The 25,293-nt window shown below is 53.0% G+C and overlaps 1 protein-coding gene across 1 annotated transcript; it reads right to left on the reverse strand.

Moving 5' to 3' along the window:
* Positions 1-47: 47 nt before the first annotated feature.
* On the reverse strand, positions 48-20,936 carry EXOC3L2 (exocyst complex component 3 like 2). The gene is made up of 10 exons (XM_030795811.1): positions 20,924-20,936; positions 18,195-18,306; positions 14,857-14,958; positions 14,667-14,767; positions 14,355-14,465; positions 12,202-12,337; positions 6,058-6,180; positions 5,048-5,203; positions 3,580-3,701; positions 48-1,026 (listed from the first exon to the last, which is right to left on the reverse strand). Exons 2-10 carry the CDS (start codon positions 18,282-18,284, stop codon positions 738-740), a joined length of 1,230 nt encoding a protein of 409 aa, XP_030651671.1. The 5' UTR covers positions 18,285-18,306; positions 20,924-20,936; the 3' UTR covers positions 48-737.
* Positions 20,937-25,293: the final 4,357 nt, after the last annotated feature.

The raw sequence follows: 25,293 nt of genomic DNA on the forward strand, positions 1-25,293 counted from the left end.
GTCCTTCCTCCCCACAACACACTCAGGACTCAGCCCTTCCTTGTGTTAAATAGAAACCTCTTTATTCTAAGTATCGAACGTTCCTTAATACATTGGATTGGGGCCAGACCTTGAGGTGAGGGAAAGGGGCGGGGGAGCTGGGATATTTCTGTAGAGACTTCCAGAACGACACTCACCACTCTGGGCTATGGCAGGAGGGGAGGTGCTGGGAACAGGCTTCATGGCCTTGGGAAAATCCTTTGTCTCTTTGGCCTGTTTCCCCCTACTTTTTTTTTTTTTTTTTTTTTTGAGAAAGGGTCTTGCTTTGTTGCCCAGGCTGGAGTGCAGTGGCACAATCATAGCTCACTGCAGCCTCGAACTCCAGCGATCCTCCAGCCTCAGCCTCCCCAGTAGCTGGGACTACAGGCACATACCACCATGCCCAGCTAATTTTTTATTTTTTGTAGAGATAGGGGGGCAGGTCTCACTATGTTGCCCAGGCTGGTCTTGAACTCCTGGGCTCAAGCAATCCTCCGGCCTCAGCCTCCCAAAGTGTTGGGATTACAGGCATGAGCCGCCATGCCTGGCCTTTGTTTCCCTTCTGTACAGGGAGTTTGGGGTTGGGTGAGAAGACATCTAAGGGTCTTTCTATCCCAGGGGTGTGTGGTCCCAGGCAGGGAGTCAGGAGGGGTGCCGTACAGGAGGCTGGCTTCTCAGCAGCATAGATGGGGTCACTAAGGCAGGCAGCTGGGTGACCCTCAGCGCTGGGCCCGAGGTCGCACTAGAGACGGAGGCCGGGGCCGAGGCAGACAGGCCAAACTGGGCCTGGCCAGCCGGGAGAGGGGGAGGCGGCCCAGGAAGAGAGGGAGGCTGAGACAGAAAGATGGGCGGGGCACAGGGATGTCTGCAAAGAAGGCACGGTCCCGAGGCGGTGACAGGGCTCCCTCATCAGAGAGTTCCAGGTCCCGGGCCACGGCCAGGATCTCCTGGCGGGCGGCTGTGTTGCGTAGGCCACGGATGTCGAGGAGGGCTGCCACGTGCTTCTGCCTGTGGGGAGAGGAACAGACAGGTGCGTGCAGATGCCCAGCTCTAGACACACACCCAACTCACCTATGGACCCCACCTGACCCCCTCACCTGTCCCAGAACCTGCCTGAGTTCTGGGGCCTCTGTGTCCCCTCCAGAGCCTTCCTTCCAATCAGCTCCCTTGCCCAGGCCCTCACCTCATACCAGCTCCCTCCAGAACTTCATTTCCAACCATCTCCAAATCCCCCTTACAACCAACTCCAGAACCAGCCCTGGGATCTTCCTTTTCACTCCAAGCCTCAGCTCGTGATTAAAATTCACCTTCTCAGCTGGGTGCCGTGGCTCATGCCTGTAATCCCAGCACTTTGGGAGGCCAAGGCGGGCGGATCACCTGAGGTCAGGAGTTAGAGACCAGCCTGGCCAACATGGCGAAACCCTCTCTCTACTAAAAATACATAAAAAAAAAAAAAAAAAAAAAAAAGGCTGGGTGTGGTGGCGGGCGCTTGTAATCCTAGCTACTCAGGAGTCTGAGGCAAGAGAATCCCTTGAACCTGGGAGGCAGAGGTTGCAGTGAGCTGAGATCACGCCACTGCAGTCCAGCCTGGGCGACACAGTGAGACTCCATTTCAAAAGTAAATAAAGGAAACCTTGTACCCCACTCCCCCTAAATCCTCAGCCCTAGGTACCTCCTAATCTCAAGCTCAACCCCCTAAACCCAACACAGCTAGCAAACTCTCAAACTTAGCTACAGATTCAAGTTCTGACTCATGATCCAATATTCAAGTTCAGAAACTCTATATCAGCAAGAATACTGGGACTTCTTGGGACCCCATGGGACTCCAAACAGCACTGCAGGGACTGGCGGTGCTCCAGCAGCCACCACCACTGCCACCACCATCCAGCACTGTCACATGGTGGTGTGGTATGCTGATCTGGTACACTAGTTTGTTTGTTTGTTTTTGTTTTTTTTTTTTGAGACAGAGTCTTGCTCTGTTGGCCAGGCTGAAGTACAGTGGTGCGATCTCAGCTCACTGCAACCTCCGCCTCCTGGGCTCAGGCAATTCTCCTGCCTCAGTCTCCCGAGTAGCTGGGATTACAGGCGTGTGCCATCACACCTGGCTAATTTTTGTATTTTTAGTAGAGACGGGGTTTCACCATGTTGGCCAGGCTGGTCTCGAACTCCTGACCTCAGGTGATCCCCCCACCTTGGCCTCCCAAAGTGCTGGGATCACAGGCATGAGCCACCATGCCCGGCTGATCTGTTGCACTAGTTTTAGAGCCAGTCTACTGCCTGGGTTCAAGTTCCACCTTTGCCACTTGCTAGGCGTGATATTTCAATAGCTTTAATTATACCCCCTACTTATAGGCCAAGCGCAGTGGCTCACGCCTGTAATCTCAGCACTTTGGGAGGCAGAGGCAGGCGGATCACCTGAAGTCAGGAGCTAAAGACCAGCATGGTCAACTTGGTGAAATCCTGTCTCTACTAAAAATACAAAAATTAGCCGGGCGTGGTGGTGCACGCCTATACTTGGGAGGCTGAGGCAGAAGAATCGCTTGAACCCAGGAGGCAGAGGTAGCAGTGAGCTGAGATCACTGCACTTCAGCCTGGGTGACAAAGTGAGACTCTGTCTCAAAAAACAAAACAAGACAAACAACAACAACAACAAAGTACCCCTTATAAAGTTGGCATGGGCCTGGGCAACGGTGGCTCACACTTCCCCGTTCGTAGGAAGCCGAGGCAGGCAGATCACTTGAGCCCAGAAGTTCGAGACCAGCCTCGGCAACATGGTGAAACCCATCTCTGCAAAAAAGTACAAAAAATTAGCTGGGCATTGTGGTGCATGCCTGTGGTCCCAGCTACTCATGAGGCTGAGGTGGGAGGACTGCTTGAGCCCAGGAGGTCAAGGCTGCAGTGAACCATCATTGTGCCACTGCACTCCAGCCAGGGAAACAGAGTGAGACCCTGTCTCGAAAAAAAAAAAAAAAAAAAGTTGGCATGTAAGATGCTTATTTAGGTCTGAAATAAGAACTCATTGAGGGAGAACTGGAATTGTTACTATAGTCATGGATGATGACGATGATGATGATGTTGATGATAAATTTCCCTAATAACCCTGTGACGAGAATACTGTTATCCCCATGGAACGGATGAGGAAACTGAGGCTCCGAGAAGGTCACATAGAAAGGAAGTGACCTAGCAGGAGTTGAGTGCCGCCTGCGCCTGCTGCTGTCCCAGTGCGTGTGCGCCCGTGTGCCCTGCGTGTCCCTGAGTCCCTCGCAGCTCCCCTGCGGGCCGGCCCTTCCTGCCTCCGGGCAGCCCTGCGCCCCCCTGCCCTGGGCTTCCTGTGACCGCCTGTTTGTTTGTGAGCCCTGGTGGCGGCGGAGGCAGCAGCGGCGGCAGGAGAAGGAGGGAAATCTTATTAATAATGCCCTGGTTCCAGCAGGAAACGGCCGTCAGACACGCTTGCCGGCTCCCTCCCTCACCCAGGAGGCAGGAAACACAGGGACGGATGCCAAGGCCGCCAGGAGACCTCGGCCAGGCACGGCGAGCCCTGGCCCAGGCAGGGTGTCTCACCTGATGTCTGGGTAGTCGCGCACCAACACTCCTACCTCCACCTGGATGCTGGGCGTGTCTTCCAGCTGCATGACTTCAGCCAAATGGGGCACCACGGCGTCCAGCCACGAGGCCTGGGACTCCTGCAGGGGAGGGAGGGCGCGGGGCTCACACCCTCCCAAGACTGACCCTGCCAATTCCTGCCCCTCCTGGCCTGTTATACCATCTCTAAAATGTAGCAGAAACCGGGGGTGGTGGCTCAAGCCTGTAATCCCAGCACTTTGGGAGGAGGCCGAGGCAGGTGGATCACTAGAGGTCAGGAGGTCAAGACCAACCTGGCCAACATGGTGAAACCCCATCTCTACTAAAAATACAAAAATTAGCCGGGTATGGTGGTGCACACCTGTAATCCCAACTACTCAGGAGGCTGAAGCAGGAGAATCACCTGAAATTGAGAGGCAGAGGTTACAGTGAACGGAGATTGCACCACTGCACTCCAGCCTGGGCGACGGAGTGAGACTCTGTCTCAAAAATAAATAATAAAAATAAAAATAAAAAATAAAATGTAGCTGAAGACATACTGTGGCCACATTTGAGAAAAACCCATAGTATAATCTCCTCCCAGTTTTGCAGGTAATTTGGAAGTCTGGGACACCTCTCCAAACCTCTTCCAAGTCTGCAAAATCTTGCCTTTGTGGGGGTGGAGACTGGATAAAGGGTACAAGGAAGCTCCCTGCATTCTTTTTACATCTGCATGTGAATCTACAATTATCTCAAACATTTTCCAAAGAAAACATTCCAAGGACTCCCGGGCTTGGAACTCTGAGAAGAGCAACTGAATGAGGCCCTTCCAGCCCAGCTGAATACAACTGGGTACAAATAAGATCTGGCGGTTTTTAATTCCAGGGTTTAGAAATGTTAGGATTTCTGCGTTTCTGTTGCGTGTAGTTTCTCTGTACGTTCATGGAGTCTTTTTCTCCTTTTTTTTTTTTTTTTTTTTTGAGACGGAGTCTCACTCTGTCCTCCAGGCTGGAGTACAGTGGCAAGATCTCGGCTCACTGCAACCTCCGCCTCTGAGTTCAAGCGATTCTCCTGCCTCAACCTCCCAAGTAGCTGGGACTACAGGCGTGAGCCACCATACCCGGATAATTTTGGTAATGCAAGGAGTTTTAACTCTGAGCCAGGCACTATCCAAAGCACTTAACAGGAATTAACCAATCTGATCCTCAAAACAATGGATAGGGACCATTATTCGCCTTATTTAACAGCTGAGGAAAGCGCCCAGAGGCGAGTTCTCAGAGCAAGAAAGCCAGGTTTTAAGTGCAAAGGGTGTGGATCAAAGTTACTGGTTGCTATTAACCAGAAGTTGGGTCAGAGTTTCTGTCCTGAGCTCTGCCCCCTCTCCCCCTGGCTTTTGAGACCTGAGATTCTCGGAAGCCAAGCCTTGTCCTGGTTTCTGAAACACCCCCAACCGCGTCCCGACACTGACCAGCCGCCGGAACAGCCTCTGCAGTTGCGCCGCGTCCTCCCGGAGCCTGCCGGCCACGCGGCTGCGGGTCCGCGCGGAGCTGCAGCGCAGGCGCCCACGGAGCAGGGGCCGCACGTACTCGACCAGCGCCCGCCGGTGCAGCTCGGCTACCAGCGCCTGGAGGCGGAGGAGGGAAACCCGAGGGGTGTGAGCCATGCCCCACGAACTCCCATCCCGCCAGTCTGAAGGCCACCCCCGCCCCACTCGCCCACATCCACTCCAGGCACCCATGGGCACCCTTCCCGTGCCCAGGCCCCAGCCCCCAGCCCTCCGAACTATCTTAGGATGCCTTCCCTGGCCCCTTAATTAGCCCGCGGACAGCCCCTGTCGGCCCCCAAAGGGTGCTCCATCCCAGCCTCTCCCCATTCCCCAAGCTCCACTCTCAGGGACCCTGACTCAGTCTGCACCCCGCCTTACACCCCAGTTCCACGCACACGCCTCCCCGCAGACCCCGGGCAGGGGCCACCTCTTCCATCCACAGGGAGCCCCTCCCTACCTTGGAGGGGTTTCCTCCAGCAGGAGAGTTCTTGCTCTCCCAACCTCCCCTCCTCCCCTCCTCCCCTCCTCCCCTCCTCCCCAACCTCCCTCCTCCCCTCCTCCCAACCTCCCCTCCTCCCCTCCTCCCAACCTCCCCTCCTCCCCTCCTCCCCTCCTCCCAACCTCCCAACCTCCCACCTCCCAACCTCCCCTCCCCCCTCCTCCCAACCTCCCCTCCTCCCCTCCTCCCAACCTCCCAACCTCCCCTCCTCCCAACCTCCCCTCCTCCCCTCCTCCCACCTCCCAACCTCCCCTCCTCTCCTCCTCCCCTCCTCCCAACCTCCCCTCCTCCCAACCTCCCAACCTCCCCTCCTCCCCTCCTCCCAACCTCCCAACCTCCCAACCTCCCCTCCTCCCAACCTCCCCTCCTCCCAACCTCCCCTCTTCCCCTCTTCTCCTCCACCCCCACCTCCCCTCCCCTCAGGCAGGCGCACCTGGTAAGGCTCGTCCTGCATTCTGCGCAGGGCCAGGGCCTGGGCGCCCAGCGTGCCCACGATGCCATCCAGGGCCTCCGGGCTGCTCAGCCACTTCCGGCGCATCAGCTTGTTGAAGTGTGGCTGGCAGGGACAGAGTAGGGGGTCACGGCTCTCCTCCGTCCCACCCCCCCTCTTCACTTAGGAATAAGTTCTGCAACCCTGCTCCGTGTTGAACCAGGGCTGTGTGGTGCTGGGAACACATGGGGAAGAGATAGCCCCAGCCCTGGCATCCTGGGACTCACAGTCCAGAAGGGGAGAGAGACTGGTCCCCAGGTAGTGATGACCCAAAGCTGGCAAGGCTGGCACTCGGAAGCCCAGGGGTTTAGGAAGCCCAGAGGGGATGCCTGACTCAGCATAGAGCCAAGGAAGTCTTCCTGGAGGAGGGGACACCAGAACTGAGGCCCTGGTGATGATCTTCCTTAGCCAAGTGAGGGATGGGGGAGGGAGTGGCTTAATGGGAGAAAAGAGTGAGTATTAAGAAAGTTCAGGCCAGGCGCGGTGGCTCACGCTTGTAATCCCAGCACTTTGGGAGGCCGAAGGCGGGCGGATCACGAGGTCAGGAGATCGAGACCACGGTGAAACCCCGTCTCTACTAAAAATACAAAAAAATTAGCCGGGCGTGGTGGCGGGCGCCTGTAGTCCCAGCTACTCGGGAGGCTGAGGCAGGAGAATGGCGTGAACCCGGGAGGCGGAGCTTGCAGTGAGCCGAGATTGCGCCACTGCACTCCAGCCTGGGTGACAGAGCAAGACTCCGTCTTAAAAAAAAGAAAGTTCAGATTTCAGATGGGCATGCCAGGGAGAGGACCAGCGAAAAGGTCAGTGTGGCTGATGAAAACAGGGCACTTCATTTAAAAATTATTAAGGGCCGGGCACAGTGGTTCACACATGTAATTGCAGCATTTTGGTAGGCCCAGACAGGAGGGTAGCTTGAGACCAAGAGTTTGAGACCAGCCTGGGCAACATTGCGAGACCCCATCTCTACAAAACATTTAAAAGTTAGCTAGGACTGCGCACAGTGGCTCACGCCTGTAATCCTAGCACTTTGGGAGGCTGCGGCGGGTGGATCACCTGAGGTCAGGAGTTCAAAACTGTCTCTAGTAAAATACAAAAATTAGCCAGGCGTGGTGGCGTGCAACTATAGTTCCAGCTACTCTGGATGCTGAGACAGCAGAATTGCTTGAACCCACGAGGTGGACGTTGCAGTGAGCCAAGATCACGCCACTGCACTCCAGCCTGGGCGACAGAGTAAGACTCCGTCTCAAAAATAAGTAAATCAATTAAAAAATAATAAAAATTAGCTGGGTATGGTGTCATGTGCCTGTAGTCCCAGCTACTCAGGAGGCTGAGGTGGGAGGATCGCTTGAGCCCAGGAGTTCAAGGCTGCAGTAAAATATGATCATGATACTGCACTCCAGCCTGGGTAACAAAGGGAGGCCCTGTCTCTAAAAAAAAAAAAAAAAAAGAGAAGAAGTAAGAACTTTAAGACATATTTTTAAAATTCATTAACTATGCACAGCCCTTAAGGGAAGGAGGACGGATTGCTTCCACATTCCACTTCCTAGATGTGGTTGAGAAAACATGTTCCCCATCTGGCGCTCTTAGGAAGGAGTAGAGTAAATGCCTCGGTTAATAACATCCTCCTTTTTGAAAGTTGCCTTTTCTCTCCACCCTTGAGTAGATCCGGTATTTGATGAAACTTGTGAAAGTGGGTGGAACCTGTCTTGTCCCCTCTTCTAGAATGCACTGTATATGCGACTGTGAGTTTCAAGGAAATGTGTTTGCCATTTGCTGATTTTGGGGGGAAGTTAATTTCTAACTTCTTCCACTGGTAAGTGAAAGAAAGTATTGCAGCTTGCAGATGCACCCAATGAATTGAGTTCATCCAGGCGAACCTCATTGGAAAATTATTAAGGGGCCAGGCACGGTGGCTTACACCTGTAATTCCAGCACTTTGGGAGGCTGAGGCAGGTGGATCACTTGAGGTCAGGAGTTTGAGACCAGCCTGGCCAACACGGTGAAACCCCATCTCTACTAAAAATACAAAAAATTAGCTGGGCGTGATGGCAGGTGCCTGTATTCCCAGCTACTCGGGAGGCTGAGGCAGTAGAATCTCTTGAACCTGGGAGGCGGAGGTTGCAGTGAGGCGAGATCGAGCCACTGCACTCCAGCCTCAGCAACAAGAGCAAAACTCTGTCTCAAAAAAATTAATTAATTAATTAATTAAGGGCTGGGCACGGTGGCTCATGCCTGTAATCCCAGCACTTTGGGAGGCTGAGGCTCAAGAATTGCTTGAGCCAAGGGCAACATAGCAAGACTCCCTCTCTATAATTTTTTTTTTTGTTTAATTAGCTGGGCATGGTGGCCCACACTGTGGTCCTAGCTACTTAGGAGGCTGATGTTAGAGGATCGTGTAAGCCCAGGTGGTTGAGGCTGCAGTGAGCTATGATCATGCCATCGCACTCCAGCCTGGGCAACAGAGCAAGATTCTATCTCAAAAAAACAAACAGAAACACAAACAAAACTCTTTTTCCCCCTGTCCAAAACAACAAAAAAAAATAATAACTTTAAGACAGTGACAGAAGAGCATTAAACCAAGCTTAGGCCTTTCGAAATGTGTGTTTTGGGGGTGACGGAAGCTGTGCGACCCTGAAGCCAGCATTGGGGTTTATTCTAGGCATAAGACGGGGAGGGGTGAGGTGAGGCTGGGGCGGGGCTGGAGCGCACAGGGCCTCCTGGGCTTGGGGAGAAGCCCCAGCTTTCTCCTGAGGGCACTAGGGAGCCATGGCCAGTTTGAGATGGGGAGGGAGAGGGTCAGATTTGTGCTTTACCAAGATGGGAGGAGGCGAGACTGAGGTAGAAACGATGGAGGAGCCTGGAAAAAAGGGGAAAGTGGAGATAGGGAGGGGATGAAAGGGGGTGAGGAGGGGGAAGAGGAGAATCCAAGTGGTAGAATTCACAGGATGAAGTGAGTGGCCACCACCTATGGGGAGGGAAGGGAGGTCTCTGGAGGACACCAGAGATCCTGGAGATGGGCAGGCTGTGGGTCTCCCCCTGAGACAGGGCAGGGGGAGGGTTGGGGGAGAGGCTGCAGTCTGGGTGGACACAGGGCATGTGAAGTTCAGAGATATCTCCAAGATGGTATCCATGAGGGGGTCTAATTCCCTCTTCAGCTCGGCCTCAGCACCCCCTCCTGCTCTCTCACCCTGATAGCAGCCCAGTTTTCTTTTTTGTGTTTTTGTGTTTTTTTTTTTTTTGAAAGATAGGGTCTCACTATATTGCCCAGGCTGGTCTTGAACTGCTGAGCTCAAGCGATCCTCCCACCTCAGCCTCCCAAAGTGCTGGGATTACAGGTGTGAGCCACCATGTCTAGCGTGTTGCTGGGTTGTTTTTGTTTGCTTGTTTGTTTTGAGACAGAGTCTCACTCTGTCGCCAGGCTAGGGTGCAGTGGCGCGATCTTGGCTCACAACAACCTCTGCCTCCCAGTTCAAGCAATTCTCCTGCCTACTCTCCTGAGTAGCACGTGCCACCACACCCGGCTAATTTTTGTATTTTTAGTAGAGTTGGGGTTTCACCGTGTTGGCCAGGATGGTCTCGATCTCTTGACCTTGTGATCTGCCCGCCTTGGCCTCCCAAAGTGCTGTGATTACAGGTGTGAGCCACTGCACCCTGCAGGGCTTTTTTTTTTTTTTTTTTTTGAGACAGGGTCTTGCACTGTCTCCCAGGCTGGAGTGCAATGGTGCGAACATGGCTCACTACATCCTCAACTTCCTGGGCTCAAGCGATCCTCCCACTTCAGCCTCCCAAGTACCTGGGACCACAGGCACGCACCACCACAACTGGCTTATTGTTTTTCATTTTTTGTAGAGAGGAGGCCTCACTATGTTGCCCAGGCTGGTCTCGAACTCCTGGGCTCAAGCGATCCTCACGCCTCCGCCTCCCAAAGTGCTGGGATTACAGGTGTGAGCCACCGCGCCCGGCCAGCTCTGTTTTCTGAACCTCCGAAAAGGGAGCAAGGCATGAGAGAACCCACATAATGCCTGGGCCCTGGTGATTCTCCCAGGTTCCCCATCCTGGCTGATGCTCAGATACACATGCACACTCATGCACACGGCACACACACACACACACACACAAACACTCCCTCAAAAGCCTATAGCCATTCACACACTCACACAGGCATGCAAGCACAGCACTGTGTCCTATCTCTTCATGTCTCTAGCTGGTTCTTTTTCTTTTCCTTTTTTTTTTTTTTTTTTGAGACGGAGTCTCGCTCTGTCGCCCAGGCTGAAGTACAGTGGTGTGATCTCATTTCACTGCAACCTCTGCCTCCCAGGTTCAAGCGATTCTCCTGCCTCAGCCTCCTGAGTAGCTGGGATTACAGGTGCCTGCCACCACGCCTGGCTAATTTTTTGTATTTTTAGTAGAGACGGGTTTCACCATGTTGGCCAGGCTGGTCTCAAACTCCTGACCTCAAGTGATCTGCCTGCCTCGGCTTCCCAAAGTGCTAAGATTACAGGCGTGAGCCACCACACACGGTCTATCTCTAGCTGGTTCTGATGTCTCTCCCTCTGTCCCTCTGTCCCAGTCTCTCTCCTTTCCTTCCTCCCTCACCTATCTTGTTTTCTCAGTCTCTCCCTGTTTCTTTTGCTTCCGCACTCTCTGTCTGTGTGTGTCTCTCTCTCAAAACATACATAATGGTTTATAAGGCCAGGCACAGTGGCTCATGCCTATAATCCCAGCCTGGGTGACAGAGCGAGACTCTGTCTCAAAAACAATTTAACAAAAACAAAAACAAAAAAGCAAACATACATAGTGGTTTATAGATTAAGATCGTAGATTCGCAATGGGCTCTGCCACTTGCCGGTCTCATCTTCCTCACCTGTAAAATGAACCTACAACCCATCTCATAGGATTGCAGTGAGAATTAAATGAGCCGATACTCTCAAGCACCTGGCACAGTGAGTCCTGAGAATGTGTTTGCTGTTGCTACAAAGTCTATATATTTAAGATAGCAAGCTGGGTGTGGTGGCTTACATCTGTAATCCCAGTACTTTGGGAGGCCAAGGTGGGCAGATCACATGAGGCCAGGAGTTTGAGACCATCCTGGCCAACATGGTAAAACCCCATCTCTACTAAAAATACAAAAAAATTAGCTGGGCGTGGTGGTGCATGCCTGTAATCCCAGCTACTAGGGAGGCTGAGGCAGGAAAATCGCTTGAACCTGGGAGGCAGAGGTTGCGGTGAGCTGAGATTGTGCCACTCCACTCCAGCCTGGGCAACACAGGGAGACTGTCTCAAAACAAAACAAGACTTGAAAGAGGCGTGAGAGGCAGCTATGTGGCTGTGAGAGGGAGAGCATTCCAGGCAGAGGGAAGGGCAAGTGCAAAGGCCCTGAGGCAGGAATGTGCCTGCTGGGTTAAGAGACAGCAAGGGGGCTGGCGTGGCTGGAGTGGGATTAGCGGGAGAGCCAGGAGTGGGGGTGGGGGTGGTGGGCAGGGGGAGGAGATGAGGTCTGAGAAGGAGAGGGGAGAGGGAAGGGGCTGATTGTGCAGGGTTGTGGGGGCTACGGCGGGATTTTGGCATTTGCTGTGAGTGAGCTGGGAGTTGTGGAGGATTCTGAGCAGAGAGAAGGGGAGTGTTCCACTGTCTAACATGGGTTGAGCTTGTGTTATGGCCAGGAACACACTCCCCCTGCACTCTCTCTCCTCAGTGCTCCCACCCTCCACCACATTCACTCACCCACCTTTGCGCCGAACCCCTATAGGGCAGGCACGAGGACCAGGAGATGGGTGTATGGGGCTCTGGGGTCTAGGAGAGCCTGAGCAGGGATTTGGGGGACCTCAGTGGGGAGGGGCTCCATCCAAACCTCAAGCCCCCTCCTGCTGATGGCCCTCTGTTCTCCCCCTGGTCACATCATCACACATCTTCCTTCCTGCACCCTCTCCACCCCAGCAACAGCCCAGGCATGGCCTTAACCGCCCCTGCCCCCCACCCCTGTCTGCTTCCCACTGAGCCATGGGCTAAAGGGAACTGGAGGACGGTGGGGGGCAGCACTTCCCTGTCCTGGCATGGGCCCCAATCCTGGCCTCCCACCTCACTCACCTGCAGCTCCTGGAACAGCAGGTCGGCCACGACACGGTGACAGAGCCGGGTCACATGGTCCAGAGCACTAGCAGATGCTTCCCGGGCTGGCTCACTTTCTGGGGGCCCCACCCGGGCCAGGCGCTCGGCCAGAGCTCTGTGGGGATCAACAGAGCCAAAATTGAGGGACCCCAACATCTCAGCCCAACTGCCTAGACCTGTCTCCCCTTAGGTAGATCAGAGGGGCACAGGGGTGACAGGTCAGATGGGGGCTGGGAAAGGTCAGGGACTCTGGAGAGGGGTCGGGGGATGCTTGACAGGTTGGGGGTGTCGGGATTGGGGGATTCATGGATGTTGGGGGGCTGAGGGATGGATGGCTAGGAGGTCTAGGGTATATTGGGGGAGGGAAGGGGGTCTCTCTGTGTCTTCGGGTCTCTTGGTACTTTCTGGGTGAGAGTGGGGAGGCCTCCATTCTAAAAGTCTGTGGTTCTTTTTTTTTTTTTTTTTTTTTTGAGACAGAGTCTTGCTCTGTCGCGCCCAGGCTGAAGTGCAGAGGCGCCATCTTGGCTCACTGTAAGCTCCGCCTCCCGGGTTCAAGTGATTCTCCTGCCTCAGTCTCCCAAGTAGCTGAGACTACAGGCGCCCGCCACCACACCTGGCTAATTTTTGTATTTTTAGTAGAGACGGGCTTTCACCATGTTGGTCAGGCTGGTCTTGAACTCCTGGCCTCAAGAGATCTGCCCACCTTGGCCTCCCAAAGTGTGGGATTATAGGCGTGAGCCACTGCATCCTGCCCTGGCCATTTATTATTATTGTTATTTTTTGTAATACAAATGGTAGAATAGTATACCCACTTCTGCCCTTTCCTTCAACAGCTTGGAGACTTTTCCGTTAGGGCATGAAGAGTTCTCACGCTCCTTTTTAACATCTGAACTGGATTCCACTGCTTAGCTGTCCTATCATTTATTTCATTGGCCCCCAAGAGATGGACAGTTAGTTCCATTTTTTCCAGGGAGGAACCCTGCACATATGTCATATCCCATGAGCTTTTGGCCTCTGAAGGGTGCTGCTGGGTCAAGGGCCCAGTGTTTGTGATTTAGGCAGAAAGTGCTTGGTCCGGACTGTTCTCCATTCAGCAATGGAAGAACACAGACTGCTACAATGATAGGAAATGGGAATGGCCAGGCACGGTGGCTCATGCTTGTAATGTCAGCATTTTGGGAAGCTGAGGCAGGAGCATCACTTGAGCCTGGGAGTCCTGGGCAACATAGAGAGACCCCCATCTCTTTTATTTTCTTTTTTTTGAGACGGAGTCTCGCTCTGTTGCCCAGGCTGCAGTGCAGTGATGGGATCTCGGCTCACTGCAACCTCCGCCTCCCAGGTTCAAGCGATTCTCTCACCTCAGCCTCCTGAGTAGCTGGGATTACAGGCACCTGCCATCATGCCCAGCTAATTTTTGTATTTTTTTAGAGATGGGGTTTCACCATGTTTACCAGGCTGGCCTTGAACTCCTGACCTGAGATGAACTGCCCGCCTCGGCCTCCCAAAGTGCTGGGATTACAGGGGTGAGCCGCCGCGCCCAGCTGACTCCTATCTCTCTCTCTCTCTCTCTCTTTTTTTTGAGACGAAGTCTTGCTCTGTCGCCCAGGCTGGAGTGTAGTAGCGCGATCTCAGCTCACTGCAAGCTCCGCCTCCTGGGTTCACGCCATTCTCCTGCCTCAGCCTCTCGAGTAGGTGGGACTACAGGCGCCCACCACCAAGCCCGGCTAATTTTTTTGCATTCTTAGTAGAAACAGGGTTTCACCATTCTCGATCTCCTGACCTCGTGATCCACCCACCTCGGCCTCCCAAAGTGTTGGGATTACAGGTGTGAGCCACCGTGCCTGGCTCCCATCTCTTTTTTTTTTTTTTTTTAAATTAAACTAATCAAAAAAGATAAAAAGGCAAAAAAAAAAAAAAAAATCTGTCATTCTTAGAGTCTTGAGTCCGGTGTCTGGGTTTCTGTAATTTGAACACTCCAATATTCGGATGCTCTGTGGTGCTATGGCTGTTTCAAGGACTCCCAGATTTTATGCTTCTAAGGTCCCATGCTCAGGCTCCCCTGAGTCAGTTCTGCAATTCCCACCCAGGATCCGGGCATCCCAGGTCAGCTTCCACCTTGGATTGGTCCTCACCTCAGCGGGGGGCCGCAGTTGACCAGGGTGATGGTCTTGCTGATATAGGTGTCAGGTAGCATCTCCCGGACTCCTGGGTTCTCATGGAATCGCTCCACACGCTGCTGGAAGCTGGTGGGAGGAAAGGGGACAGATGGGGCGCCACTGGGTCAGGGTCCCTCGTGGGCACCCAGCCTGCCAAAGCCACCATCCCTGCAGTGGCACTCTACCTGTCCTCAGGTGACTCCCTCTCATCTCTCCTCTCTCTATTGGATCCCAGGCCCTGATGCCCAACCCTCAGCAGAGCTAACCCGTGCTCCCAGGTTCCCCTACCTCTGCAGGAACTCTGCCAGCCCCCCTAGGCAGCAGTGGGCCATCCGCTCCCCAAACTCCTGGCTGATGCGGGGTGCTCGCTCTGTGTGCTCTTCCAGCAGCTGTGAGGTCCAGGGCGACAAGAAGAGGTGAGGAGGGGCAAGGTCCCACTTTCCATCCAGCCCATCCCCCAGCCTCCTCCACCTCCTACCTCACACACATCCTGGGCCAGGCTGCTGGGCTGGTCCTCCAGGCTCCCCCAGTGCTCCTCGTCCTCCTGCAGCACGCGGAGAAGGGCGGCCCGGGTCTGAGCCTACAGTAGGGAGAGGGGAGACAGGCAGGAGTTGGGGGCTGCCTGGGGGTCTTTTTCTATCTCTTTCTCCCACCACAATCCCCTAGCCCTTAACCCCAAGCAGTTCTGATTCTACCTATGAGCTTGTCAAGGTGATGCTGGGGAGGGAGGCTGAGCCAGAAAACTTCTGCAGCCCTTCCCACTCCTAACTCTGTGGTTTGGAACTTTATATTAAAAGTCTGTGGTTTGGCCGAGCGTGATGGCTCACACATGTAATCTCTTTGGGAGGCCGAGGTGGGCGGATCACCTAAGGTCAACAGTTCGAGACCAGCCTGGCCAACATGGAGAAACCCCGTCTCCACTAAAAATACAAAAATTAGCCGGGCGTGGTGGTGCATGCCTGTAATCCCAGCTACTCAGGAGGCAGAGGCAGGAGAATTGCTTCAACCTGGGAGACAGAGGTTGCAGTGAGTGGAGGTCATGCCATTGCACTCCAGCCTGGGCAACAGGGTGAGACTCCAACTCAAAAATAAAAATAAATAAAATAGGCCGGGTGCAGTGGCTCACGCCTTAATCCCAGCACTTTGGGAGGTCGAGGCGGGTGGATCACAAGGTCAGGAGATGGAGACCATCCTGGCTAACACGGTGAAACCCCGTCTCTACTAAAAATACAAAAAATTAGCCGGGCGTAGTGGCGGGCGCCTATAGTCCCAGCTACTCTGGAGGCTGAGGCAGGCGAATGGCGTGAACCCGGGAGGCGGAGCTTGCAGTGAGCTGAGATCGTGCCACTGCACTCCAGCCTGGGCAACAGAGTGAGACTCCATCTCAAAAAAATAAATAAAAATAAATAAATAAATATAATAAAATAGTCCATGGTTTTAAGCTTCCTCCATCTAATAACCAAGGGCTTAATTGTATGTGTGTGCACGTGTGTGTGTATAATTAAATATATAAATATATTTATGTATTAAATATGTTATGTAATACGTAATATATATTAAATATTAGTATAAGCTATATAACGTATATTATATTAATAATTCATAATACATTATTTATATATTAATAATTAGTATGTATTATATACTATAGCACATGAAATATATAATCTATATTAACATATAAATATTAAATATAAATCAACAATACATATTATAAATAATATATTATAAATAATATACATATATGTGACCAGGTGCAGTGGCTCATGCCTGTAATCCCAGCACTTTGGGAGGCCAAGATGGGCAGATCACCTGAGGTTGGGAGTTCAAGACCAGCCTGACCAACATGTAGAAACCCTGTTTCTACTAAAAATACAAAATTAGCCGAGCGTGGTGGCTCATGCGTGTAATCCCAGCTACTTGGGAGGCTGAGGCAGGAGAATCACTTGAACCTGGGAGGAGGAGGTTGCGGTGAGCCGAGTTCATGCCACTGCACTCCAGCCTGGGCAACAAGAGTGAAACTCCGTCTCAAAAAATATATATATGTACATTAATGTACATGTGTACATTAGAATGTTATAAATATTATTGTATATTATTTATATATGTTTATATGTTAATATGTATATATAAATAATGTCTATTTAATATTTATATTTAATATAAATCCTATTATTACATATTATGATATGTATGAAGTATTATTTATATTAAATATTGTTTTTATTTAGAGGCCGCGTCTTGCTCTGTACCCCAGCTGGTGTGCAGTGGCACCATCATGGCTCACTGCAGCCTCACACTCCTGGACTCAATCCTCCCGCCTCAGATTCCTGAGTAGCTGAGACTACAGGCACGTACCACTACACCCAGCTAACTTTTTAAATGTTTTACAAAACATTTTTGTTTTGTTTTGTTTTGTTTTTGAGATGGAGTCTCGCTCTGTCGCCCAGGCTGGAGTGCAGTGGTGTGATCTTGGCTCACTGTAAGCTCCGTCTCCCGGGTTCACGCCATTCGCCTGCCTCAGCCTCCAGAGTAGCTGAGACTATAGGCACCCGCCACCACGCCCGGCTAATTTTTTGTATTTTTAGTAGAGACGGGGTTTCACCGTGTTAGCCAGGATGGTCTCGATCTCCTGACCTCGTGATCCACCCGCCTCGGCCTCCCAAAGTGCTGGGATTACAGGTGTGAGCCACAGCGCCCGGCCAAGGGTCTATGTTTTACGGTTTTTTGGTCCCAAGACTCTGCTCTCAGGTTCCACTAAACAGTTATTTTAAGATTCTCAGATTCTGTGTTTCAAGAACTCCAAAGGCTGGGATGCAAAGGTTTTCACATCTCTGACTCTCTGATCAAATGTGTTGTCTCGGCTGGGGTGGCTCATGCCTATACTCCCAGAGCTTTGGAAGGCTGAGGCTGGAGGATTGCTTGAGGCCAGGATTTTGGGACTAGCCTGGGCAAAATGGCAAGACCCTGTCTCTGCAAATTTTTTTTTTTTTTTTAATTATCCAGGCATGGTGGTGTGTGCCTATGATCCCAGCTACTCAGGAGGCTGAGGTGGGAAGATCCCTTGAACCCCGGAGTTCGAGGCTGTAGTGAGCTGTAATCATGCCACTGCACTCCAGCCTGGGCAAAAGAGGGAGACATCTGTAATTAAAACAATAAAAAAGTATTATCCTTAATTTGATGAGTTTAAGGATCCAGATTTCTTTTCTATGGTTCTAGGCTCTTGAGTAGCATTGACTGATTTCTGTGGCTGGAAGTAGGACTGGAATTGAGACAGCAAACATCACTGTAGCCAGAGAGGGCGTGCATGGCTGGGCCATTCTGCTCAGCGGTGTCTGTGCAGGTTCAGTAATTAACCATGTTTATTACCAGCCCTGCTTATATGTGAATATCTTTGTCGGCCCGGCATGATGGCACGTGCCTATGGTCCCAGCTACTGGAGAGGCTGAGGCAGGAGGATCGCTTGAGTCCAGGAGGTCAAGGCTCCAGCCTGGGCAACAGAGCGAGACCCTGCCTCAAAAAAAAAAAAAAATCTTTGACGCCATACTTCTGTGAGTCTTTGGGCCTGTGAGCTGCAGTTCTGTGACTAACTTTCTTGTACTCTAAGGTTTGAAGTGTCCAGATATACTGAACCTTTACCAAGGGTCTCTGTACAGGCGGCCTTTGTGTCTGTGGCATATGGACAGAACTCAGAAGTTCAAGAAGGGAAAAGGGAGTTGGAAAGAGTGAAAGGGGGAGGGGACAGGCTTCCCAAGCCCACTGTGACCCCCTCCCTCCACAGCACCTCCCACTTCCAAAATGCAAAGTTCCAGGTACCTTAACATCTGTGACGCACTCATCCTCCAAACTCCGCAGGGTGCCAGGGGACAGAAGGGGCCCCAGCTCCCCATTCTCCAGGGCGGCCATGTCCACCAGCCCTAGGACCTCTCTGGGGGTGGGGGTGAGAGAAAAGGAGGTCTGTGAAAAGTGGGGCTGGGAAATTGGACCCTTCCCCACACCCTCCTACCCACTGTTTCTGTGACCCTGGGCCACTCCCTTCCTCTCTCTAAGTCAGCTCTGCTCATCCCTCAGAGGAAGTCTTTGGAATTGTTGCTTCCCCGGCTCCAGCTCTGAGTCAGCTCCCTGATGGATGGTGTCCGGGCATGATATTTAGGGGTCAAGTCCAGGCTTGAAGATCTGACACGCAAGGCTTCGCCCATGATCCATTTCACCAGACAGAAGTTCCCTTTGCACCTATGCTCCGAGGCCCTGCTGCCTTACCTGGCCTTGGAGGCTTCCCCAGTCCAGCCCTCTCTCCCCGCCTTCTATGAGCTTACATGCCTGGAGCTATGTGATATCATCAATATCCACCCCCACACACCCCAGACTTGGGCTCATGGCATCCTCTCAATTATAAACACCATCGCCCTACAAATTGGACCAAACCCAGTTCCCACCACTTTAGGAAGCTTTCCGGACTCCCTATTCTGCCTCCATCCCTTACAGATAACATGAGAGCATTATCGACATAAATTCCCAAATGAGATCTATGTGATCAATGTGGGTATCTGTTGCCTTCCCAGTCTTCTGGTGACAGCATCTTGATTTTATTGGAAGAACCACCCACCCCCTTCACTGTCCAACACGTGGCTTGGATGTGGCTAACTCCCTTTTCTCTGGGGTAGACAGGTGACCTGGAGGTGGCTAATCACCATATTCCATCCCCCGGCCACAAGAATGGGTATGTTTTAGGACACAAAGGCTCAACAGTAATAAGATTCTAGGACTGAGAGGGACCATGGTACTGAGGTTCTGGGTGCTACCCTTATAGAATTCAAGGGGGGAACAGCACTCAAGTCCTAAAACTGGGGCCGGGCATGGTGGCTCACACCTGTAATCGAAGCACTTTGGGAGGCCAAGGTGGGTGGATCACTTGAGGTCAGAAGTTCGAGACCAGCCTGGCCAACATGGTAAAACCCCGTCTCTACCAAAAATACAAAAAAATCAGGCCGGGCACAGTGGCTCATGCATGTAATCCCAACACTTTGGGAGTTCAAGGAAAGTGGATCACCTGAGGTTAGGAGTTCAAGACCAGCCTGGCCAAGATGGTGAAACCCCGTCTCTACTAAAAATACAGAAATTAGCTGTGCATGATGGTGGGCGCCTGTAATCCCAGCTATTCGGGAGGCTGAGGCAGGAGAATCACTTGAACCCGGGAGGCGGAGATTGCAGTTGGTGGAGACTGCAGCACTGTGCTCCAGCTTGGGCGACAGAGCAAGACTCTGTCTCAAAATAAATAAATAAATAAATAAAGTCCTAAAACTAGAAGGATCAACAGTGTTGAGGTCCTAAGACCGAGAAAGGGAATGAGGCTAAGATTTAGGATTCAAAGTTTCATTGGTGCTAAGCTTCTATGGTTGAGTCATAAATTCTTAGATTGGAAACGTCAACAGTACTAATGCCCTAGGCTCTAAAGAGAAAGCAGTGTAGGATTCTAGAATTCTAAGTGTCATTGTATTAAGGTGGAGGGTCAGTGGGGCTATGGTTCTAGGAAGGAATGGTCAACAGTCCTAAAACTCTAGGACTGGAAGGGTGAACAGCTAAGATTCTAGTAGCCTAAGTGTCATGAAGCCCAGGTTCTTGGACTGGTGGGCCCATGGTGCTGAGCTACTAGGATTGAAACTGTGATAGTGGGCGGGTGCGGTGTCTCACGCCTGTAATCCCAGCACTTTGGGAGGCCGAGGCGGGTGGATTACGAGGTCAGGAGATCGAGACCATCCTGGCTAACACGGTGAAACCCCGTCTCTACTAAAAATACAAAAAATGAGCCGGGCGTGGTGGCGGGCGCCTGTAGTCCCAGCTACTTGGGAGACTGAGGCAGGAGAATGGCGTGAACCCAGGAGGCGGAGCTTGCAGTGAGTTGAGATCGCGCCACTGCACTCCAGCCTGGGCGACAGAGCGAAACTCCGTCTCAAAAAAAAAAAAAAAAAAAAAAGTAACTCGAAACTGTCGATAGTGCTAAAACTGTAGAACTAGAAGAGTCAATGGTGCCAATAGGTTCTAGGTCTGAAAGGGTGGGAATGCTAGGATTCTAAGACTGGAAGCATCAGTGTTACTTAGATGCTAGCATCGATGATGCTAAGGTTGTATGTAGGTCTAGAAGAATGAATGATGTTGAGATTTTAGGAACGGAAAAGTAGCAACGCGAAGGTTCTAGGACGAGAGGAATCAATGGTGCTAAGATTCGGGGACTGGAAGGGTGTACAGAGAGGCGATCTAGAGTGTAAGTGTTGACAGAGCACTGAGGTTCTTGGACCACAATGGTGCCGGAGCTCTTTTAGGACTCCAAGTGTCCATGGTACTAAGGTGCTGGAACCGTAAGCCTGGGTAGCAGTGAGATTCTAGGATTGTAACTGTCGGAGGTGCTGACGACTGGATGGGTCAATGGTGTTAAAGTGCTAGGTCTGTAGGGTCAGCTGTCCCAAGATCCTCAAGGTCTGAAGAGGCCAGTGCTAGGGGTGGGGCTGGGGGTTTCACGTGACCTTGGGCAACTGAGTCCAGCTCACCTGGGGTAGACCTGATTGTGCCAGTGCAGCAGCGCGTAGCGGTCGGCCAGCGGCAGCCTGCGACGGGCGGAGGCCCCCAGCCACTCGGCCAGGGCCCCGTGGTAGCCGCGCAGGTAGACGCCGAAGGCGCCAAGGCCGGCGGGGTAGGCGGGCGCCAGGCGGCCCCGCACCACGGCCATATCCTCCAGCAGCCGCGCCCGCAGCGCCTCCAGCTGCCCAGCCAGGCCCCCGGGCGCCCCGGGAGCTGCCGCCTCTAGGCGCTCCCGGGCCGCGCGCGCCACGGCTTCGGCCCAGCGGGCGCGCAGTTTGCGGGCCGCGCCGGGCCCCCGACGCCCGTCGGCCGCCTCCTCCTGCACCAGCACCTGGCCCAGCTGCGCCACCGCGCCCGCCCCGGCGCACGAGCCCGGCCCGGGGCCAGCCAGCGTCTCGCGCACCAGCGCCCACAGCTCGCGCTGCAGGGCCTCGTACAGCAGCGCCACGTCCCGCGCCCGGCGGCCCCCGCCAGCGCCCTCGGCCTTGGGAGGCCCAGGCGCGCCGGCCCCCGACGGCGCCAGCTCCTCCGCCTCCAGCTCCAGGATGTGCTCGTCCGCACGCGCTAGTTCGCGCTGCTGGATCAGGCTCAGGATCTCCAGCACTGCGGGGGGAAGGCGGGAGGTCAGCAGTGCGCGGGGGTAGGAGGGCGATGCTGGACGTGGGGTTGGGGGGTGCTTAGGAAGGGGAGAGAGATGAGGGGAAGAGGGTTACAGGAGGCGGGAAGGTGTGGGGGCAGAGAAGGGCCCGGAGAAGAGCAAGAAAGAAGGGTGTTGAGTGAAGTATGTAGGGGAGGGGTCAGGGTGAGGTGCTCATGCTTGTAATCCTAGCACTTTGGGAGGCCGAGGCTGGCGGATCACTTGAGGTCAGGAGCTCAAGACCAGCCTGGAGGCCGGGCGCGGTGGCTCACGCTTGTAATCCCAGCACTTTGGGAGGCCGAGGCGGGCGGATCACGAGGTCAGGAGATCGAGACCACGGTGAAACCCCGTCTCTACTAAAAATACAAAAAATTAGCCAGGCGTGGTGGCGGGCGCCTGTAGTCCCAGCTACTCGGAGAGGCTGAGGCAGGAGAATGGCGTGAACCTGGGAGGTGGAGCTTGCAGTGAGCCGAGATCGCGCCACTGCACTCCAACCTGGGTGACAGAGCGAGACTCCGTCGCAAAAAAAAAAAAAAAAAAAAAAAAAAGACCAGCCTGGCCAACATGGCAAAACCTCTTCTCTACTAAAAATACAAAAATTAACCCGGCATAGTGGCGTACAACTATAATCCCAGCTACTCGGGAGGCCGAGGCAGGAGAATCGCTTGAACCCGGAAGGCAGAGGTTGCAGTGAGCCGAGATCGCGCCACTGCACCCCAGCCTGGGCAACATGTTGAGCGAGACTCTATCTCAAAAATAAATAAATAAAAACTTAAAAAAGAGAGAGAGGGAAAAGAAAAATGCCTGTGACTGAGGAAGGGATCTGGGGAGGTTGCGGGGCGGAAAAATAGAGGAGGGGTCGGAGGAGGCGGGAGGGTTGAGAGAGGAGCCAGGTAACGGGGAGAGGGATGGAGGCAGCCGGTGGGAGCAGGAGGGGCAGGGTGGTGGCTTGGAGATGGGGAGAGGATATGGGACCACTGATGGGGTCTTTTTGGGGTGGGGATGGCTGTGGGCTGATCTGGCCCTCTGATGAGTTCAGACTGCCTCGAGAAAGGGGAGTCGTGGGGCTGGAAGGCCTCTGAGGCTGAAGGAGGGTCCTGGCAGCCCAGGGTTACCCTCGACACCTCCACCCCCCTCCACTTCCTCCCTGGCAGAGAAACTATTTCCTGGCCAGCGCTATTTCTGCCCATCCGTTTCCAGAAGGCGGGGCTCTAGTCACCCCCTCCTCACCTCCCTCCAGTGCCCTCCCAGTCCCCAGGGAGCTGGGGCTGAAATAGCTTCTGGCCAGAACTTGGAGGGCATCAGAGGACAGAAAAGGCTATCCTGAGGTGCCCAGCCCTGGAGCAGTTCGGGCCTCAGGGCTAAAAGCAGGACTCAGGCACGGGAGCAGAGATAAGGCAGGGCTGGGGGTGGCGGTGAATTAAGATGGGGATTGGGACAGGGATGGGGATAGGGCTGGAGGTGAGGATGGGGTAAGGTGGGGGTTGGGATGAGGGAGTTTAGGGTTAGGATGAGGTCAGGTGGGAGTCTGGACAGAAATGGGAAAGAGGCAAGAATGACATTGGGGTCTGGGTAGGGATGAGGTTGGAGAGGTGGGGGAGGGGAATGTAGGTGAAAGCTGAGGATGGAAAGGACATAAAGATTGGTGTGAAGGCCGGGCGCGGTGGCTCACGCCTGTAATCCTAGCACTTTGGGAGGTGGGCGGATCACCTGAGGTCAGGAGTTCAAGACCAGACTGACCAATATGGTGAAACCTCATCTCTACTAAAAATACAAAAATTAGCCAGGCATGGGGTGCATGCCTGTAGTCCCAGCTACTCAGGGGGCTGAGACAGGAGAATTGCTTGAACCCCGGCGGCGAAGGCTGCAGTGAGCTGAGATCTTACCATCGCACTCCAGCCTGGATGACAGAGCTGGACTCCATCTCAAAAAAAAAAAAAAAAAAAAAAAGATTGATGTGAGTTTGAAGACGAATTGTGGAAGTGAGTTGGGCTTGGGAATAGGAACGTGGATGGAATTGAAGACGGAGGTTGGGGATGGGGGTTTAGGACTGGGACTCAGGATAGGGATGAAGATAGATTAGGGATGAAGAGGAAGTTGTGTTTGGAGTTGGAGTGGAAACTGGGGGCTGAGGAAGAACTAGGAACTCGAATAGGACTGAATGAGGAGGTTGATGGCCAGGTGCGGTGGCTCATGCTTGTAATCCCAGCACTTTGGGAGGCTGAGGCGGGTGGATCACCTGACATCGGGAGTTCGAGACCAGACTGGCCAACATGGCAAAACCTCATCTCTACTCAAAATACAAAAAAAATTTAGCCAGGCATGGATGGTGATGCATGCCTGTAATCCCAGCTACTAGGGAGGTTGAGACAGGAGAATCGCTTGAACCCAGGAAGCGGAGGCTGCAGTGAGCCGAGATTGTACCATTGCACTCTAGCCTGGGCAACAGAGTGAGACCCCATCTCAAAGGGAAAAAAAAAGAGGTCACCAGAGGGAAATGGGTGGAAGGTGGGTGCTGAGAGGGGCCTGGGGTTGGGGGTTAACAGTGAGACCAAAAGAGTTTAAAAGGGTTGAAGGTGAACATGGGGAAGAATGGGATATGAAACGGGGCTGGACCAGTTGGGGGTGCCATGGTGTTGGATGTAGACAATGACATTAAAGATGGAGTCTGGGCCAGGCGCGGTGGCTCACGCCTGTCATTCCAGCACTTTGGGAAGCTGAGGCAGGAGGATCACTTGAAGCCAGGAGTTCAAGACCAATTTGAGCAACATAGAGAGACCCCATCTCTACAAAAAATGTAAAAATTAGCCAGGTGTGATCGTGTGTGCCTGTAGTCCCAGCTACTCAGGCGGCTAAGGTGGGAGGATTGCTTGAGCTCAGGAGGTCAGGGCTGCAGAGAGCCATGATTGCACCACTGCACTCTAGCCTCCAGCCTGGGTGATAGAGCGAGACCCTGTCTCCAAAATTAGATGGCATTTGGAGGAAAGGATGAGCTGTACGAGAAGCATACGGATGTGTCTGAGATAGAGACTGATGGTGGGCTTGGAAGAAGTGTGGGGTGAGAACAGAAAAGGCACTGAGGAAGACACTGGGGCTTGGAGTAGGAATGGGGACTGAGGATGAAGACAGGGTGGTGTTAGGGATTGAATTATGTCCCCCCAGAAAAAAAAAGATATGTGCAGTCTTCACCCCAGTACATCAGAATGTCACCTGATTTGGAAATAGGGTCTTTACAGAGGCAATCAAATTAAAATGAGATCATAGGGCAGACCCGAATCCCATATGAGTGGTGTCTTCATAAAAAGGAGAAATTGGCCAGGCGCCATGGCTCAAGCCTGTAATCACAACATTTTGGGAGGAAGAAGCAGGCAGATCACTTGAGGTCAAGAGTTCGAGACCAGCCTGGCCAACATGGTGAAACCTCATCTCTCCTAAAATACAAAAATTAGCCGGGCGTGGTGGCACATGCCTGTAATATCAGCTACTCGGGAGGCTGAGGCAGGAGAATTGTTTGAACCCTGGAGGCAGAGGTTGCAGTGAGCCGAGATTGCGCCACTGCACTCCAGCCTGGGCGACAGAGCGAGACTCTGTCTCAAAAAAAATAAAATAAATAAAATAAAATAAAGAAATTGAAGAAATTGGGGATAGAAAGGGAAGGGGGAGTGATGGGACCAAAATCAGGTATTCACTTGGCTTTAGACA

This window comes from Nomascus leucogenys, chromosome 17, assembly GCF_006542625.1.
Source record: "Nomascus leucogenys isolate Asia chromosome 17, Asia_NLE_v1, whole genome shotgun sequence".
NCBI lineage: Eukaryota > Metazoa > Chordata > Mammalia > Primates > Hylobatidae > Nomascus > Nomascus leucogenys.